Below are 21,027 nucleotides of genomic sequence, written 5' to 3' on the forward strand. Positions count from 1 at the left end.
ACCCTGCTAAAAATAAACTCAGGGTTCATTGGTGTGATAAATGAGTCATGTGCGTGTTTGTTAACATGAACGCGATTGGCTACTGTTTATTGTAACGATCGTGTTGATTGGTAAATTTACAGTCAGATCCAAGCTCTGTTCTGTTCATGGTCGAATACACATCGACGTACTACAGCTCGACACTACGGCCAAATAGGCTGCAATCTTAGATAAAAGCATTTTTTCGCTGAATATTTCCGCGCATATGAAGAATTTTATAATTTTACGAACAAAGCTAAACAAGGAGTACGAGTATATCCATATGAAAAAAAAAAAAAAAAAATAAAAAAAATCTAGAAATATTCTGTACCTTAAAAACAAAACAAAGTTTATTTTATTTTTAATATGTTACACCACAAATAAATAGTTCAGTGTCGTGTTTCATGTTCAAATACTGAAGCATTACAACAAAAAAGGAAAATGTCATAAATTCTTCAATACTCAAAATTAACCTAAAAATACTACACTTTTTTAGCAGGGTATTTCTTTCTTTAAAAGGAAAACTTGTCACTGATATTTTAGTCCTTGTTTCAATATGACTAAACTGAATCTAAAATGAACAGAACAAACGATAAAGACTTTTTATTATTTTTAAATTTCTTAAAGTTCTTACGATATGCTATGAAAACAAATAGAAAGAAATCTTGCATAATCTATTTGATGGAGTCAGATATCCATTCTACAATGTAACCATTTCATTGGATTCACACTGGTTTATTATATTAGAAACTGAGCAAAATGCAAAAAACTTCAAAGCAACCCTAATTTTCTGAGATGTTTGAAGATACTTTGTAACCGATAGATATGTTGTGATGTCCCTTATGTGACCTAACTAAAAAGGTAGGTTTTACACCTTCATTAGTTGAGAACTTGGAACTAAATGCAAAACTTTAACCGAGTGAAGTGTTGACGAAGACTCCTCATGACCATCACTTTAAAAGTATTCATGTAACCGTGGTAAAAATACTAGCTGCAACATCCTTCTTGGCTAGAGCGAACTTCTCTTTAGCTTGATCGGTTGAGCATGACTAGTAAGCCAGGGGTCCCGGGTTCGATTCCTATCGGTGGCATTGAAATAAATAATGACATCTGTTTCATTCATATAACACTATAGTCTCGCTAAAATAAAACCAGTTAAGCAAATCCCTTAAATTGTTCAACATGATTCTCGAAGAGATTTTGAGTTTTGAATTTTTTAACTATATTTAGCTTAGGGCTATGTGCATTTGGAAACACTAATGAAAATAATCAGATTACGGTTCCATGACAAAATTCAGACATAACATGGCGACATGTGGCTGAAAAAAACTACAACAGTCTTGGTTAAGCATAAAACTTTTAAACAAATGTATATTTACACGATAACACGTAGGAAAATCAAGCCACATTCTTGTTGCATTTTAAGTTCTGTTTTCAGCTCAGAATCATAAAATGGCGGAAAGCTACACAAACTGTGAAACTATTAATTTGGCAGTCAGTTATTTTTATCAGTTGAAACATCAAATGTTGAATCATTTATTTTATGACCCGTTTTGGCAGCAAGTGCTTGAAAATTAATGTAGTTGAAGACTTCTCACCATTAAATACAAAACTTACATAAAAAACAATGTACAATATGGCGACCAAATTAAATTATTATTAATGTGAGAGAGTCTATGGGCCCCTCATACCAAATTCAGTAGAAATTTACTAAAAGGTAAATTCCAAATACTATAGAGCCAATTTTAAAGATCATTCGTAAATCAAATTGTCTCTTTGAAAGGACAAGAAATACAAATGGCACTCTGTGGCAGGGTCAACATTTAATAGAATGTGAAATATCTTGTCTTTGTAATTGTTAAATCTTGTTTATTAGTTTATGTCTATACTGTATTGTAACAGAGGTCATTTTTCATCTCGATGCCTCCGTTAGGAATTGAACCCGTGACTCCTGGCTTACTAGTCTGATGCTCAACCAATCTAGCTGAAGAGAAGTTCTCTCTAGCCGAGTGGTATATTGCGGCTAGTATTTTACCCGGGTTACATACTTCCCCTCCAGGAAATAACTCATCCTCAAGTTTCCAAGTGTTACAGCGATGCTGGTGGGGCATGGCGAAGTACTATTCCTGGGTCCCTACATGGGCGCCAATGTGACAGAGGTCATTTTTCATCTCAATGCCTCCGCTAGGAATCGAACCCGGGACCCCTGGACTAGTCTGGTGCTCAACTAATCGAGCTAAAGAGAAGTTCTCTCTAGCCAAGTGGTATATTGCTAGTATTTTACCAAGGTTACAGTATCTTGTTCATTCGCCCTGTGTTTACTTAATTGGTTAGTCTCGTTATTGCCTTTTTATATAATGTTGTGTGGTCATTGGTCAGTTAAATTTTGTCTTATGTCACAGTCTTATTTATTGTTCTTTTGATTTTGCAGTTTTTTGTAAGTTACAGCCATTGTTTGATTGACTGATGGATGGATCAGATGGTGACAGTAAGGTGTGAACCAGTAAAGCTTTACCTTTACGACCGTCAATATCAAAATGTAGACGAACTTCGTGCCACACACAGAGTTCATACTCTTTCAGTAAACTATGGTCAGAACTCTCAACAGATTTTGTGTCTTTATTTGAACATGGCTTAGCCAACCTGTTACAACTCAATATCTATGTGAAAGAAAAGAAGTTTTGATGATGAATGGTTGTGATTTATCATTAGATTTTAAATTGCATGAATTACTGCAAAACGAGAACATTTCACAGCTGACTGCAATTCCAAACAGCTACAACCAAGTTTTCAGCGACTTGAAACTGTTTAGGTTGCTCAAATGGTTGTCTGAATACAATCAAAATAAAAGATAAACAAAAGTCACATTTCATTGTGTATCTCTGTGTTTTGTTTTGTAATTTTGTGGGTGAGGAAATTACATGATTTAAACATTTTGAACCAATATTTTGTCTTGACAATAAACCATGTCAGAAACATGTGTTTTAAGTTGTATTTAAGCAGAACAATCAAGCAAATCATTTTGAAGCATACGTCGTTTGAATGTCATGTTCGGATTTGATATCTCTAGTTTGGAGTAGTCAGCCTTTTATTGAATCTGAACAGGTTATAACATCGTTTGTCATGTTTATTATTTCTATCGTTGAAGTGAAGGATTAATTTACTTTGTTCAGATGTGTTACTACAAAAGGCATAAGCATTCAGGTATTTTGTTTGTATTTGCATAACGCCCTTGAGTTAACTACGATATTTCCAAAATCGCTTCATTGCAAATGGACAGATTTTAGTGTTATTCGAACAAAATATTGAAGGATTTAGATTCCTGTCCATCAAATCTAATGTTTTCTCATTATGTCTATATAAAATGAACTACATAGGTTATAGTTCCTGATAGTTAAAGAACATATTCTTCCACTCTGAGCACATTTTCTGGTGTTTCAAACATAATTATTCAATTTTAAAACAAGTCACTGACCAATTTGACCCAAAACATGTCAGGTCCAGTTTGAATTCTAGTAGAAGTACTGCTCTGTCAAAGTCACATTTTTAAAATGGTGGAAACACTTATATTCCACAGTTACTCACCTTTCCTGTATACATCTTAATAACTTTTTTCTAGGACAGGAGTGTCACCCAACACTTTAAGGGAACACTCAGTTACCTCCCCTTACAATATGTAACTTGGGGATAAGCTATCATTATAACTTCTCTTTCTAGGTCTGGACAGCTACACTTACACTGAAAACTACCCTTTCTAGGTCTGGACAGTTACACTTACATTGAAAACTACCCTTTCTAGGTCTGGACAGTTACACTTACACTGAAAACTACCCTTTCTAGGTCTGGACAGTTACACTTACACTGAAAACTACCCTTTCTAGGTCTGGACAGTTACACTTACATTGAAAACTACCCTTTCTAGGACTGGAGTGTTACATCTCCTTTTCTATTTCTAGACTAAACACCAGTAACTCAGCTACATCAGGGTACTGCCACAGTTTACTTTCGGTAAAGTTTGTGACAACAGTTTTTATATAGGGAAAACTCCAAAACCACCAAACTTCAGTCCTTCAGAACATTCATTGCACAGCTACCTCAACTCTTTACTTTTCTAACTTTCATTCACTATTATTAGATTTGGTAGCAAACTTGATTACGGTAAACAATAACCAATCAATGTCGTGCTTCCAAATGTCCATGATAACACATTGCCAGGCTGTCTGGTTACTCCATCTGAGACAATAAAAATCGCTGATAGAACTACACTTGTATTGTCAAGCACATCAAAGATTCCTATTTCTCTATACATGCACTTACCAAGAAACCAGTCATCTACAGTTGGACAATATTCACTGTGGATGATGACCGAAGAAGGCCTATATCACACCTTACCGATATAAAACCAGTGGCTACCTCCCCTTTATGCAGAATCAAGATAATCTTGATAAAACATCAAGCCATTCAGACATGTGGCATCATTTAATATCAAGTTTTGCAATATAAATCTTGGCATTAAAAGTGACAAAAATTTAGACATTTTATGTCCAATGTTAAATTATTCATACATTCTTACTGTTTCTTATGAACACATGTACATATACACAAGCCAGAATGCATTATTCAGAATCAACAAAAACACCTCAAAAACATAAACAATAATTCTCAAGGCTTATCTAAAAGAAATCTGATGTGAAAAATGCTTAGAAATAAAAAAAATTCCCTTGTTTGTACTAATGTCAATAATCATGGTAGCTGTACATTATGTGGAATTTGATAGAACATCAAGCATCAGTTTTCTCTATCAGACCAGCACTCATGAAAGGCTCTGTATTGGCTAAAGTAGCAAATATGGATGTTAACACCATTTTTAGCTTCTAATCACTTGTATTTTAAATGTAGATAAGTTTACATTTTCAATTACAGCTGAAAGATGTGACACCATGCTTTGCATGTGGAATTTTTTCACTTATCATACAGAATTTGACAACAACTGTAGCTGTATGTGGCCTTTGTAGATGACGTTGACACAATTCTTTGCATGTGGACCCTATATGCTGTCTGTAAAGAATTTGATGTTAACTACAGTAGCTGTGGCGTATGTGGAAGTTGACGACATACTCAGCATTAGTCCTTTGCACACTGATTGCAAACGGTTCACTGGGATGGAATGTAAAAGCTACCAGCCTTCTAGCTGTTGGGGGAGGACTTCGTCCCATCACACCAGCATAGATTTTAAACTTCAACAATCCAGAGTCTCGAGCATAAAACCTAAAATATATGCAATATGCAATGCCTAAAGAAAAACACAGCACAATGACTTAACATCTGTGAATATTTTCACTGCAATATAATTTAGTGGACATATCATACAATTATGGGCATATCGCCAGATGAAAATATGTTATTAAATATCCTGTATTAATCAGTTCATCAAGAAATAATCCATCATTTCAAATATGAAATTTAAAATGGGTTACATACTTTTTTAAATAAAAGAATTGAATGAGACAACACACTTAAGAGAATTTCATTGATATTAAACATATCATCCACTGACTTTTGTGAAAGTGATTAAAATTACAAATTAAATATCCAATAAAAGATAAACTTACTAAAATGTACTTTTTTTTCTCTGAATGTGAAAATAAAACATAATGACCTTATGAAGCTAAAATGTTACCCTATTGTACATTTAATATTTGTTTACCTGATTGGATAATCTCCACAAGCCTTTGGACGCTCCATCTGGGAAACCCACTTATCATCATAGCTAAACAGTGCCAAGTCAAGGTAGGGACTACAACTGTAAGATTGAGAACTTATTGGTAGTTGTGCCAGTAAGCGTTTAACAGCCTCTGTATGACCTCCGAACTTGGCATTGATAATAGTATGCTTGAATCGCTGTTGTATCTGTCGTGCATAAATATTGCTAGAAGCAGAACATGTGAACTGTGCTCCATCATGAAGTGTTGCATTTCTGAATAAGTCACAGAAATTTTCAAACAGTTCCAACAGATCCTCAGAGATGTTTTCACAAACTGTCAGAACCTCTGTTGTTACCATGTTGTACACAACGAAAAAAGATGGCTGAGAATTTGGATCAGAAATTTTCAAAGTAACAACATCCTCACTAGCATATTTAATCAGGAGATGGTTTTCATCCAGTAACTGCATTTTCCACATGCGAAGAGCTTTGAATTGGTCAAAGTATTTGTAAAACTTGCGTAGAGCATATAATGTACCTTCGTTTATAGCCCTACGATACAAGAACACCATCAGCCTGTGCTTTAAGGAATTTATTGTATTGTCATAAAATGGCCTATGTGGTTGCCCGCTCACCCTGTCAAGACCCATATGAAAGTATAATCCATCATCTTCATAGCAAAAACGCCCGATGCTCCTCACATCAACAAAACAAGCATTCTTGGTGTGGACCTGGAAGATATGTATTATCTGTTGTTGGACAGAAAGTACAGCCAGTGTGTCTTTGTACAGATACAGGCCTTGGTTATGAGACAGAAAGATTTTATCACATCGAAACTGCCTTGAGTCACAAAGTCTACCTGTTTCAAGGTCAATTAGGAGCAAGGAATAATTTTCAAGAGGAGAACGTTGATTTGGGGAGACCGATTCATTATTTCGATACATCTCCCAAAAGAGTGGGTATGGATCATCAGGTATATACATTGCTGACCCAACAATCACATAGTTCCCATCATCTGTAAAAAGGCTACATTCTCTGTTCAAATGCTCACCATGATTAGCTACATGTGTCACATGTCTCAACTTAAAAAACTTGTCAAACAAAACTGCACGGACACGTAATGATTCCTGATCAGTGCCCATGAAATCTCCTTTAACATTTTGTAAAATATCTTCTGCAGCGGCTGAACCTTGAAATGAATAAATTTCTATTGATGTTTGGTCTGAAGAAAAAGCTATGAAGTATCTCCCATCAGGAGAAAATTTCCTAAGGAAACATGGAGGTTTTTCAACATTTACAACTGTGAAGTTTGGGAAAACATTTGTGTACAATGATCGTGCTCTGTTGAATTGTGCCCCAGGAAGTGAAGCGTGTGTTTGTTGATAAAAAAACCTTTGGACAATGTTCTGGTTTGGAATTTTTCGCTGTCTGATTTCTTGACCATGGAGTTTCAATCCTTGACCCACACAACTGGCCATTGCATGTTTGATATCCATTTCATGCTGTCTTGTGGTCTCAATATAGCGTCATCAATGCTATGTTAAACTTTCGATAAAGTTACCATTTACCTGTAACAACGGAAATAAATGTATAACAATTCTATAAAAGAAAGTTATAATATAAAAAAAAAAATTACTGTTGCCAATTAAATAATCAAACCTCTTGATGTTCCATATGTTTAGGCAGGGACGTATATGACACATCCCTGGTTTAGGCCATGAATGAGAATACAAAAAAATAAAAATAAAAGGAAAAACGGGTAAAAATCCTTAATTTTGAATTCAAAGTCAAAGTTTACGTCAACAGCAAAGCTTATTTATATATTATTACTGATACTCACGATTTCGTCAAAACAAGAATTCAGCAAAGGTGGTCTTGCTTGCATAGGAGAGAATTTTTCATCTGTAAAAGTTAAATGAAAACAAGAATAAGATATTTTTCTGTAAATCAATACCAATATATTCAACACATGCTATATTGCTCTTTACTATTCTTTGTAAATAACACTATAGATGATACATGGTTTTCTATTTTTGATCACCTCTAAACGCAGTTCTAAACAAAACTATACTTCGCATTAGTTAAACTACAGAAATTAAGACAGTTCGATTAATAATTGAATAAAATAAAATTTAAAGTTATACCTGTGGAAAAGCACAATGTCATGAAGACGATATAAAAGTAAAAGTTTTTTTTACTATCTTAAATTCAAAGAAAAGTAAGGCAATTTTGAATTGTTATGGAGAAAGCTGATGACAGCATGGCTAAATAGCTGATGGTCGAAGGGAGGTAATCATTTGGAAGAAAGCTATCACTGATTTCCAAATTGAATTCGATGCATGTCAAATTGACACAACGTATTGTTTTTTGTAACGTAACATGGACATTTGAGTGGTATTGATTTCACTAAAACACCTCCAAAGTAGTCTGTTTATCATTTTCTCACGACGAATTCTCAGGTCTGCACGAAATTTGACTGCATCAATTAAAAGCTTTTGAAATGGCTACGAATAAAACCTTTGAAAGATTAAGATTTACATTTATAGTCTCTAAATCACTTGGCAGATAAAACTGGACAAGAACAAACAACCTTCACGTACTTCAAATATATGTAAAATAAAAATTACATGTAACCCTTATGATTTTCTGCCTCTCCTTAGTAAACGAGTATGCGTTTAGTTCCTATTAAACTAGATTATCTCTCTTGATTAGTTTACAATTTTCTCCGCTAGATCGCGCTCGATGAATTCTTGCGAAGTCTAGCGGAGAGTAGAATAACTACGACAGGCAATCCAGTCTAAGTTTCTCTTTGTGAGAAATGAAAACTCTGAAGGACTTCCGAAAATTGGAAAACCCACGCGGCAGCCATCTTCGAAGACAAAAATTGCAGCAGGTGGGCAACTTCAAAAATTCCAACGCCTGAAAGGTACTACAATGCATTTATTACGTGTTCGCACGCGTAACAGGCCTCTTCCCCAAACTATTTCCTATCAAGAAATTGCGAGTTTGAAACAACAATATACTTTTAACGTAATGATTTACACAAATCCGAACGGTTTCAGCTATCGTTGTATTAGGTCTAGCATGATCATGGTAATTTTGAACAAAAAGTGACGAACGCGGATGTAAATTAAAAAATAATGAAGGTCACTCTGGGTGGTAATTATAAGCTAAACATGATGTAACGGGAAGCTCCAGTTGCTTGTTTCTTTAGAAGGGAAAAACTGTGTGTCTGTAACATGAAAAATTCACCCATGGAATTTGTGCTTAGTATATTTAGTTAGTCCTGTAAAACTGACATCCTTCTCCCAAATTGTTATTGGTAGACTACGAAGTCGTTATTTTTTAATTTGCTCAGTAAAATAATTGATAAGCTTTGCTCTGTATGGTTGAAATAATGTTACTTATGTTATCTTGTATTTCTTCAAGCATCAATCATATTTCCTCAACAATAGTCAATAGGTATTAGACATTCGGAGGGATAATCAATCCAATAAATATCAAACATGTCATTTCACTTCATTCCAGCACCTTTTTCCGAGAGCTGGGTTGTTATCACAGTTCTGAAGGCCCCTGGTGAAATATCAGCAGCCAGTTAATTGCTATATTTCAACTTTTAGATCTTGGTAGAATGTGAAAATTTTGCCAGAAGTATGGTTTGAATTCCAAAGAATCTTTTCAAATAGGTGTTGCTAACAAAGCCAATATGGCAGCATCTTTGAAAATACTAAAATCAACTTTTCTTATCCAAAAATGCCTTTGTAGAAAAGTAGGTTTAAGTGGATGAAATTTTCACCACCTTGGTTTTCATTGTATTGTTGATACCAAATATTTTCCAAAAAATAACATTGCTTACAGCAAATAATTTTCCTTAACTTTGAAAAGTCAGCGATTAAGGATAGACAAATCAGTAATGGATGGTCATTACTTATTAATGAACTGTATATTACTAACAGTGATTCCCATGAAAATGTGTAGGACCCTCCTGTAACAATATAGACAGAGGAAAAAGATATGAGCAATCTGATATTTAGTGAAGGACCAGGTGGTACAACTTTTCCTTGTGGCATATCTTAGCTGTCATGACTATAGATGTTGCCAGGACAAAAAACCTTGAAACAAAATTCCAAAGGCTTTACGATGGTGCATCTTTGAAATTGAATACATTCCAAGATAAACAATTAGGTGATAAGTTTTACTCATTTATAGTAAACTGTCTGTTCAGTCTTAAATCAACTCCATCCATGCAGATAATGACTGCATCCTTCCAAATTAAACAATACCTTAAATCCCACCTCATCACAGTCCTTTGTGTAAAAAATATCATTATTTTTGTACTTTCCTCAAGGAGAACCTCTTGTAATATCTAATAAAGTGTAATACTACGTCTGTATGCATGGTTGTATGTTCGAGAAATGTGTCCCCCAAAATGACCAGAACAGGGTTTGTTGTAGTGATGGCAAACTTTGTCTGTTTGACAAACACAGTAACATATCATGTCTGTCCGTCTGTAATTGCGTACAACTGTTTGATTGTAACAGTTTAAAGTTGACACTGGCAAAATTATTGCCAAAGATACTTCATATTAAGTACAATTCAGCTCATCTGCTATTTAAAAAGGTAGGGTTTTTTTGGTGGTTTTTTTCCAGATGTTTTTATAAATGTGCATTTATTTTTTCGATTTCAGAATATTTTATTGTTTTGGTGGTATTGACAATGTGCATTTATGTTGTATGAATCACTTGAGCACATATTTATTTAAATGAACTATCTTGGTTTTCAAAATTGTTGCACGATGTTACCTCTAAATTTGAGAGGAATTTCATGAATAAATTGAGTGGTCAGATTAGACCTTTTGAAATGGACTGAAAATGGGAATAGCTTGATATGCTTGCATAACAGAATAATGTTTTTGTCACAATGTCCCTTAAAAATCGTGTAGGTGCAGGGATTTCAATCATGGTAGTTGTAGTTTTTGATAGTAAATTAACTTTCAAGTTTTATAAAATTGAAGTTTTAAAAAAAATTGTAGCACTTAAAAGAGAGAGTTTGACTTAATAATAATGACTAAATAATTATCTACTATGCGATGTCCATGATACAGACTTATTTAGGTCTATTATTTAAACTTAAATTTACGGCAAATAGAGAGGACCAGACAACATCTGTATTAAACTGTTTAATAGTTGAAATGTTTCTGCATATTAGGTTTGCCATCCTCAGTCAACTGTTAAACAGTTTTAATTCTTCCTACGGATGTTGTCTGGTCCTCTATATTTACTGTTTACACATCTTTGAACAGGACTCCTGTATTCCACTAGGAATCCATCCTAGGAAGACTGCCGATATTACTGAATCTCCCAGACCAGACGTTGGATCTCATTTCTATGTATTTTCTAAATTTAGTTCAAAGGCCTCAAGACTTGTGTATGCGCAGTGCCAACTAAATCTGAGTGACATATCTGGCAAATTTTTTATTAGATTCTGATGTTTTTAAAATGGAAGATAAGGAAGGGAAGAATAAGGATATTTCTTTTTGAGCTAAAAGCCCTTTTGAAAAGTTGAAATGTATTTTTGGTGATGGAGAGTGCAAGAGTTGTGCCCCCTTAAATATAATTTTAACATTGTTCTGTGCTCTTGTAATTGAATGAAAATAATTTTTTCATGATCAAAATGCAAAGTGTGTTCGTCTTTTGTTTGATTTCAGTTTAAAACGTAGAAGATAATAACATGATTGGTCTTTGAAATGGAAAATGACAATCTCTTTAATTCAAATATTGAAATAATTTCTTTTTCTAAAATATAAAGTTCTACTTGATTCAATAGAGTTCATAGATACAGATCTATTTAGAGTGTACAACAAACTGACTGTGATTGCCTTAAAAGGGAGACTGCAGATAACCAGTGTACCTGTATGATACAATTTCATTAATTAATATTCTTAGGTCTTTATTCGAAATCAAGAGAAAACAATTTCAAAATGTGCTGTTTTCATGCCAATTAAAAATCTGCTTAGTATGCAAAAATTTCAAGACTCATATTTGACCCCCTTTTCATAAAATAGCAGGCATTTTTTCAAACCAAACATTTGTAACAGTCATATTCTAAAAAAAAAATAGTAATTTTATGCAGTGTTATACTAGTACATGTATCATCAATCATATGAAAATATTTGATATCGCTGCTGTGAAAAAAAAAGGATTATGCTTGCTGTTTTGTTTCCAAGGCAAGTTGACAGCATATTCTTGGCGGCCACTACCACATTCTTTTTCAACTGCTCATGGTTATATACTTCACAGTCAGTTTATATTGATGATTATACAACACATCAAATTCAGATAAGTTTCCAGTAAAAATTGAAACATGTTAGTGACAGTTTTAAAATATTTAATTGGTTGGTTAATGTAGAATGTTAAAAAAAACATTGTTGTTAGTACCAGATTAAATAATTGTTGCTTTAATAGTAACAGTAGTAGAAACTATGATTTGTTCTCATTGTAAAAAAAAATATTGGTCTATATGTTTTTTAAGCCCCATACATCCAACTTTTATTTAAGAAAAGTGAAGAGAAAAAAATATTCATGTGAATGGTTAAAATGAACTTACCTAAAAATACTCTAGGTGGTTTAATGCATTGCCAAAAGGTGGTTGAAATTCACTGTTAGTAAACATGTCTCTAGTTAGGATCTTTTCCTAACCAAATTTGAAAATCTTTTAAATGACATTTATGTGAGAGTTTGATATTAACTACGAACATGTAAACATCCTATATTTAGACTAAAAACCCTCAAATGATCATGACTGCCCACTTGTTTACTTGTAATATGTTACATCACACTTTACCTGTATTTCAGATATAGTTATCAGAAAACAGATTTACTACACCTGTGCTTTTTTTCTATGTATGCTGAGTATGCGAATTGGCCACGTTTTTTTTGTAGCAGCTTTCGAAGCTTTGTATAAAAAGCATTTCGTATTTTCTTAGTATCCCACTTTTATAAATCTTTGTTTCATTATCCATGTCCAGTATTGATAACACACAGCTTCAGTATGTTTTAATGTTATCTTTATACAATTAACAATTGGAAGCTTTATTTGCCAAATGAAGTGTATATTAGGACTTAAAATCATAGTTGTAACGTTAATGCCATTGGTATTGTACTAAGTGAATAATTTGGTTTGTTCTTTCGGTTAAATCTTCACAAAGATCATTCTGAGATCAAATTTTAAAAATCATGACTTACAGTGTATATATATATTCTCATTAATTTGTTGCCTTAAGTTCACTCAAAATCCCCTTATAGAATGAGGCCAAAGTGAGGATTTTCATTAAAGCAATATCACAGTAATACAAATTTTTTTTCTTACTGCACATATGTAAATATTCACATTATGAACAATGACAGTTGGTTTTTGCTAAAATATGCAAATTAAGAGGTTAATCAATAATTATAAAAAAGACTCATCTGTTAATCACAGTTTGGATGTGTGAATTTTTATGTCATATATGATAACGTATGCACACAAAACACTGTTGCTTATAAACAAAGTGACTTCCCACCTGAATATGTTGGTGATAAATGTTACTTGTTTTGTAATTCCGGATTGACTTAAGAGTTATGAATAAAATGCCACACCCATAGCAAAATCTGGTGCTGATAAAACATTATTTTACTGACTTTGTCACTACTGTTTTTATCACTTTTGGCCACAATCATCAAAGCTATCACATGATGTTTTCAGCTGGACATTGGAAATCAACTGTGGGATAGCATAGAAACGTAACAGGAAGTGTATAAAACATGCAATCAAAAACATTATTAATGTTTTACTGTGATATTCCCTTAATTTATCATTACAAAATCAAGTTGAGATATTCTTGGATTCAAGAAAAGGAATTCAGGCAAAATATATCATATCGACAAACTCACCTAATTTTGTCAAGTCAAACCAATATTGGCAATATTACAATTTGCTCTAATTTAAAAAAAAATCCAATAGAATCAACTTTTGAAAGATTTAAAAGAGTAAGTTTGATATAATCAAAACAATGTTCAAACTCAACATCATCTGAATAAATACAGATATGATCATTTATTCAATAGAAATTATTTTCATTAAGTCTTTTTCCCATGATGATATACCCTTTACTGCACCCCTTGGGTTTTGAAGGGTTATGACCAAATGTAGCAAACTGGTTCTGCATTGTTTGAATATGGCACTTTCCATTGTAGTATGTTGTAATGCTCTTATGGTGCATCATGTTATTTGCCTGGTTTGCAAAGATTGCACAAAAGACACACAAGACAAGAGACAAGTAATGTTTTTATGAGTCTTTAATGCTAAGGGTCATCCAACAACTCCCATGACCATAGAACTGCAGAAGTGTCTGAAGTATTTCAGCTTTAAATCTATGTGTGTATGACTATCTTGTGCATCAGTAACAAATAAGAACAAATATATTGTATTTTGAAATTTGCAATGTACTTAAAAATGGTATTGATTTAGAACTAATATTGCCCATACAAGTAGGTTATATTGACAAAAAGGCTTTTTCCTATACAATAATTACATGGTATTACAGAATGATAATAATTTTCAGGTTTGGAGAATATTTGCCAAAATTTGATGAAACAATAGCAACAGTTTATAGAAGAGATGCATTAACAGTACTTAATAAGATGAAATTATCTTTTTTATTTGAAATATTCCCGATGAATGCCATAATTGATATTTCATAGAAGGATCTGAAATAGAGAACAGAATGTTAATGATCTCATGTGTAGCATAAATGGATGAATACATAGACACAACAACAATCTGAGGCTTGCTCGCTGTTGATATCACAATAGTCATTATTATAGCAATGCGAGCTGAAACAGAGCAGCCATTATAGTTCAGTCATTATGATTTCCTCTAGATACAGTCATTAAATGGCCCTCTCTGACATTTCATGGTAGTATTTATTAGTATCAGCCCTAAGCCAGCTCGGAATAATGACCTGAAAATTTGAAGCAATTAAGACAATGCACTGCATCGTTTACACTAAGTAGTAAATGTTTGAGGTAGCTGACAGGTATAGGAACAGCTCACCTGGTATATGATGGTGACTCATCCAGTGCTGTGGTGCAGACAGCTGCTTACATATATACATGGAAAGGATGTTCTGCTGACTTCAGGAAGAGTTTTACTTTGAAATGCAATAAAAAGGCATGATAGAAAATAACCAGTGTTCATTGTCTAGCAATTTCTTGAGATTATTATGATGAAAAAAATCAAAGGTGTGGCTACTGTGCGTGTACTTGTGTCAATGTAGAAATAATGAGAAAAACTGTTTATGGTGAATCTGACCTGAAAGGATTTTTGCTTTGTTTTAAGATACAGTTTTTATATATGTTAGAAATGATAGTTAGGTAAATGTATTTCATAATTTCAACAAACCATAAGATGAAGAACTCTGTCATGACAAGCCCTTAGCTAACAGATTTTTAAACCATCTTATTGGTTGATTCAACTTGTCATGGTGACTAGGTGTACAGGATATGAAAGTGCTTTACTCAACTGGCTTATTTAGTTTTTAATATACCAAACCTAGTCCAAATTATTCAGATGTTCTATCTACTTTTTTTTGTGAAATCCAACTCTCAGAACTCAACCCCTATATAAAGTAAGGGAAATAAAAGACCTGCACATGGGTAGGCATTAAGACAATAATTGTGAAAAGAAATTGTCATTTTCACATGTTGATCATATATAGATTGAAAGGTCTATTCTTTATCTACAGTATTTTCAAACATGTCTCATAATGCCATTACACTCACTTATTGTACAATTTTCCCACCCTAGTCTGTTTTAGTTTATGTTTGCGATAGCCACACCACCTCTAGTCACATGCCTAATGTCTTGCCTCTCCTTACACAGTCTGGCCTCTCCTTTCACAGTCTGGCCTCTCCTCACACAGTCTTGCCTCTCCTTACACAGTCTGGCCTGTCCTTTCACTGTCTTGCCTCTCCTCACACAGTCTGGCCTCTCCTCCAAAGTCTTGCCTCTCCTTACACAGTCTGGCCTCTCCTTACACAGTCTTGCCTCTCCTTTCACAGTCTTGCCTCTCCTTACACAGTCTGGCCTCTCCATACACAGTCTTGCCTCTCCTCACACAGTCTTGCCTCTCCTCACACAGTCTGGCCTCTCCTCACACAGTCTGGCCTCACAGTCTTGCCTCTCCTTACACAGTCTTGCCTCTCCTCACACAGTCTGGCCTCACAATCTTGCCTCTCCTTACACAGTCTGGCCTCTCCTCACACAGGCTTGCCTCTCCTTACACAGTCTGGTCTGTCCTTTCACAGTCTTGCCTCTCCATACACAGTCTGGCCTCTCCTTACACAGTCTTGCCTCTCCTTTCACAGTCTTGCCTCTCCTTACACAGTCTTGCCTCTCCTTTCACAGTCTGGCCTCTCCTTACACAGTCTGGTCTCTCCTTTCAGTCTGGCCTCACCTTACACAGTCTTGCCTCTCCTTTCGCAGTCTTGCCTCTCCTTATGCAGTCTGGCCTCTCCTTTCACAGTCTTGCCTCTCCTTACACAGTCTGGCCTCTCCTTTCACAGTCTGGCCTCTCCTTTCACTGTCTTGCCTCTCCTTTCACAGTCTTGTCTCTCCTTACACAGTCTTGCCTCTCCTTTCACAGTCTTGCCTCTCCTTACACAGTCTTGCCTCTCCTTTCACAGTCTGGCCTCTCCTTTCACAGTCTTGCCTCTCCTTACACAGTCTGGCCTGTCCTTTCACTGTCTTGCCTCTCCTTACACAGTCTGGCCTCTCCTTACAGTCTTGCCTCTCCTTACACATGCCTAAATGTTCAGACAATAATGTAAACCAAGATATTTTGTTCACACATCCTCCACCTCACATCTTTTGGGTTTGTAAAAAGGATGGAGACATAAATGAAGATTATGACTATTAAATAGTTCATTTGAGATTAAAAAACAATGAATGTTATCTATGCATTCATTCAATTTGCAAAAAGGTTATTCTTTCATACCAGCAGGAAACTAAAAAAAACCATTCCCATCAAGGCACAATTAAAATGAGAAATACTGCTCTGTGAATCCAAAATGTAAAATCTCAGTGAGTAACACAATATGCCTGTTATACAAATGTATCATGCTGCATATTGTAAGAAGCAACTTATTGTTAAGCAACCATTTCAGGTCAGAGTTGGTTTCTGATATGTCTTCTGTCAGAGGACATCAGATCTAGGAAGCCAAAGAATAGGGTCTGCTGCTTTCTACTACATTTTGGAGAAGACACTACAAAGAGTTGGTCACCTGCAAAATCTTAGGTTTTCTTCCATGTCTTCTTAAAATGGGGGAAATAGATCTGCTGCCTTTCTTACAACACTTTGGATCTTGATATTATCCTTAATGTCCTGTCTGTTTTTCTTTCTATGCTTTATTCTTCACTTTTGGTGGCTGTCTTTACACCTGTTCTCATGTGACCCTGGCTGTTATAAATATATTAATCCTTAGAAAAAAAATTTTCATGAAATCCCAGGTCATACTTTAACATCATTGATTGTTGGTTTAGATTTTTGTGAATTTTCCACATGGATTTTAATGTTTTTTGGCTCCTCACATCACGAGTACAAAGCAAATGGTTGATATATATACCACTATTGCAGTTAAAGTTTTTCGGCCATTACTGCTTTATTTTTTAATTTACGTTTGTCTAGCACAGAAAAGTTAATCTGTAAACTGGTCACAGAAATTGGTGTATATAGTTATATGAAATTTTAGTCCAGCTTATTGTGGTGATAAGGACAGGAAGCAGGTCTGAATCGTGCTGAAACACCTGATTGTCATGGAAACAGATTAATCAAGGTTGCAGGTGTGTTGTTAATAGTAGTAGATGATAGAAATATGAGGGAGGTGTAACTTGTTGGTATGATTTGTATGTCTAGATTTCTGACAGACACTATATGGACCATGCCTGAAGATCTGGTGTTTTTTCCACTCTGAAATTACAGTAGAGCAATCGGATATCTTTGCAATAATCAAGGATGATAATGATGATGATTAGAGAATTTAGTGCAGGATTATAGCCCGATGTGGTCCTAATGACATAATGTAGGGAGAATTACAGGGGATGCTGATGCCTATTGTTAGTTAATTAATATTGGACGTAAATGAAATTGAAATATAAGATCTTAAAATTGGTCAATGTTGTGGAGTTAAATCAGCTGATGATCAAAAGATAATCAATAGGCTCTCGCTTACATACGTGGGAACAATTATGGAGGGGAGGATAGATCATATGATTTGTCTGGCTATGTTTAGTATTAGTATAACATGTTACTGCTATAATTTGATAAAGAACACCTACGTATCCAGTATCAAGTTGAAAAGCATACATAGTTGTGACATGGCATGATATATAGAGGGATAGATCAACATCAAACTAATACTGTGTAGAATGGTGAAAATTATAAATTTGAAGGGGAAAATAAATACAGACATGTTATACACCTGTAGTTATTATATGTAAATGCAACAAATATTTAATAAACGATCTTTACTTTATCTTCGGATAAATTGGTAGTACTAAATGTAGACATATTTATCCTCCCTCCAATTAGAAAAGAAATATCCAGAACTTCCCTCCCCTCCCCCTCTCCTCACTCGCACATTATATATATTTATCCTGCAGTTTCTATCGAAGGGGACATGAATTGAAAGATGACCAGAAGCAGCTCTTCTTTCCTTTGATATATGTACGATTCATCACTTGTGACCGGTTAACATTGCTAATTAGGTAGCTGGATAAAGGTATTCCAGTTGGTTTATGTGAGATTCCTGTCGTGTCATTATTTTCCATACTAAGCTGGGCATTCAGCGTATCATGCACTCAATTAGTCTCTCTGCTAATGATTCTTTGGATGTTTTATCTCTGAAACATGGATTGTTGAGGTTGAAAGGGTAAATGGAAATTTCTAAATATGGTATGGATGAGGTATTACGAAATATGTTTTCCGTATGTAATTATATATAGGATTTACTATGTCTTAACATCTGCTCTTGTAACTATATGTGTTTATTTTGTACGATGTATTTATATATTTAAGTGTAAATAATGAATGGGAAACATTTCCATTAAAGGTAATGGATGTGTTTCTAAGATCTGTTGTCCCTAGAACATCAAAAACATAATTGAAAGAAGAAAAAAAACCATGAACTGTTACAATCTTCAATATGGTAACATGTTTATGGACCACGGGACTGGAATTTGTGCCAGGTCCCTATGTACTAAAATAAGGAAAAGATGTTTCAGATGAATCAAATCAAGAAAAAAGTTACCATATTGCTAAAAGAACTGGTTGTGGAGAACTTGTTTATACTCATGAATATCTGCTTAATATTGTGGTGGTTGAAACGGGGTCAAATTTTTATAATTAAATTGATTTAAGAGTTTAGACTTGTATCTGCGTTGAATCGCACTAAGATTCACACCACATTCATGAACAAGGTTTTGTAATGGGGCCTGTTGGCTTCACTGGTAGATATTTGTGTAGAGAACAATGTATCAGAAGATCAATGGAGCAGTGGTATGATGTTATTCTTCATGATGAATGCTTAATCTATAGTCAATACTATTTCCGATAAAATGACTGCAGATCAATTTGTGTAAATTTACATTCCATGTTGGGACAAAAGGTGTGGGACTAGAAGCAGCTTTTGTCTTGGGATCCCTGTGTGAAGGTGGTGCTATACCTGTGTGATGATTCTTGCATAATTCATGAGAGTTTGGGGGTCGATGAAGGCTAGGCAGTTCTACTACAAAGGGCTGTGTATATATGTATACATAACAAGCAGCCCTATAGTGCCAGTCTGATGCAAGGGAAGTTGAGAGAACAAGCATAGATTAAAGCTATTTAATTCTGAAAAAAATGTTTAGAGGTTAAAAAAAACTAAAGTAAAAGATTGTGCAGGATAAATTGCATTATCTTGTTTTTGTGGACCATATTCTAATGCTGAAACATACACAGAAATTCACTGTAGAAGTGTTTGACAAATTGGTTCAACGTTGAAGCAGTGTTGTTTAAAGCATAGATGAAAATAGAAAACAACTTTGAAAATTAGATGACAATAAATGTAGAATAAAATGAAAGTAACATGCAAGCAAATAGACTTGTTACATGGATATTTCTGGTCATTAGTAGCTGTGAGATAAATTCAAAGTTAATGCAAATTTTTATTGAAAAAAATGTTAATTGAATATTATAAAGAGAAAAAAGAACTGTTTAAAATTATTGTCATTGAGAAAGTTTATTAACGATAAAAATGATTCAGCTTGTATGCTGAGATTTCCATAATAAACCATCTTAAAGGCACATGGTCTGAATGATTAGGTAGAATGTAACTGTGAACCTGTATGAAAGATCAGTGTATCATTAAAAATTGTTTGCCTTAAGGAAGTAAGGATCAATAACCACAACAAGATGGCCGATTGATTTATTCTTGATCTGACAAGCTCTTCACTGATCTCCAGACCCAGGGCCTTTTGTCTATATACTTCAGCACACATCACAGTAATGTAAAGACCAAATGTCTTCAGGGACAGCAGCATTCAGTGATGAAAAATTTCTTAAGCATAAAAAAGGGTCTTTCTCACACAAAAAAAAAATGATTGTGCCATGTTCCATATATTTAAATGAGAATTGATTTTTGTTACCTGGATATGCTGATCTGTATTGAAGGGAAAAAAAAAAGAATTAGAACATGGCATTGATTATCATATGAAAGTGATGCCTGTCAGAAACTTTTTTTTTTTCTTTACGAAAAGTGATGTTTTCACAATAAGTGTTTTCTATCTATCTTGAGATCTACATATTTAAGGTTTAATGTTGTTTGAAGTAAGAAATTTACATAAAACTTCCCTGATTTTTCATTTCCAAACATTTTTCTTCTGATATTAATTTTTGAATCTCTCTGTTTATTGAAGCACTTAATAGACAGCTGAGTTTGCTTTGAATACTGTATAAGAAGCTTGGTGAAAACCATATAGGATCCAGTTTGTCATCATCTATCAAAGACATTACTGCATGCGACCAGTAACCTAACAGTTGTATAGGTGATATATACATGTTATCAGGTTATCATATATTAATGTATTACGGTTTGAATATTTTATATTTTCTGAATAGAAATGAAATGTTTTTCGCTTTCTGTTGTAGCTTCCGGTCTTCAGAAGAGCATACAAAGCTGATAGTTAACAACGAATCAATACTTTCACACCTGAACCAGGTAAGGTGAATT

The 21,027-nt window shown here is 34.3% G+C and overlaps 2 protein-coding genes across 8 annotated transcripts in view; one reads left to right on the forward strand and one right to left on the reverse strand.

The window, feature by feature from the left end:
• Nucleotides 1-4,482: 4,482 nt before the first annotated feature.
• Nucleotides 4,483-8,174, reverse strand: LOC132543107 (DET1 homolog). 3 transcript variants are annotated; one of them, XM_060206566.1, is made up of 4 exons: nucleotides 8,138-8,174; nucleotides 7,563-7,624; nucleotides 5,726-7,290; nucleotides 4,483-5,286 (listed from the first exon to the last, which is right to left on the reverse strand). In XM_060206566.1, the coding sequence occupies exons 3-4, from the start codon at nucleotides 7,216-7,218 to the stop codon at nucleotides 5,094-5,096; spliced, it is 1,686 nt and encodes a 561-aa protein (XP_060062549.1). In that variant the 5' UTR covers nucleotides 7,219-7,290; nucleotides 7,563-7,624; nucleotides 8,138-8,174; the 3' UTR covers nucleotides 4,483-5,093. The 3 variants fall into 3 exon arrangements, with proteins under 3 accessions (XP_060062549.1, XP_060062548.1, XP_060062550.1); XM_060206565.1 differs by having other exon boundaries at nucleotides 7,867-8,143; XM_060206567.1 differs by lacking the exon at nucleotides 8,138-8,174 and having other exon boundaries at nucleotides 7,563-7,743.
• A 399-nt stretch (nucleotides 8,175-8,573) lies between these two features.
• Nucleotides 8,574-21,027, forward strand: part of LOC132543135 (heterogeneous nuclear ribonucleoprotein K-like) — a 50,535-nt gene continuing 38,081 nt past the window's right edge. For all 5 annotated transcript variants that reach the window (XM_060206597.1, XM_060206598.1, XM_060206600.1 and 2 more), the window contains exons 1-2: nucleotides 8,574-8,648; nucleotides 20,946-21,015. The gene's annotated coding sequence lies outside the window, so the exon portion shown is untranslated. The remainder of the gene's footprint in view (nucleotides 8,649-20,945; nucleotides 21,016-21,027) is intronic.

This window comes from Ylistrum balloti, unplaced genomic scaffold (genome assembly GCF_031769215.1).
Source record: "Ylistrum balloti isolate Yb309-2 unplaced genomic scaffold, AGI_CSIRO_Ybal_v1 Utg369740, whole genome shotgun sequence".
In the NCBI taxonomy this organism is placed as follows: domain Eukaryota; kingdom Metazoa; phylum Mollusca; class Bivalvia; order Pectinida; family Pectinidae; genus Ylistrum; species Ylistrum balloti.

Coding starts and splice junctions, on each gene's coding strand:
- LOC132543107 (XM_060206566.1), bottom strand. CDS start 7,218: ATGGATATCAAACATGCAATGGCCAGTTGTGTGGGTCAAGGATTGAAA. Junction 5,287..5,725: donor TGTGGAGATTATCCAATCAG/GTAAACAAATAT, acceptor CATATATTTTAG/GTTTTATGCTCGAGACTCTG.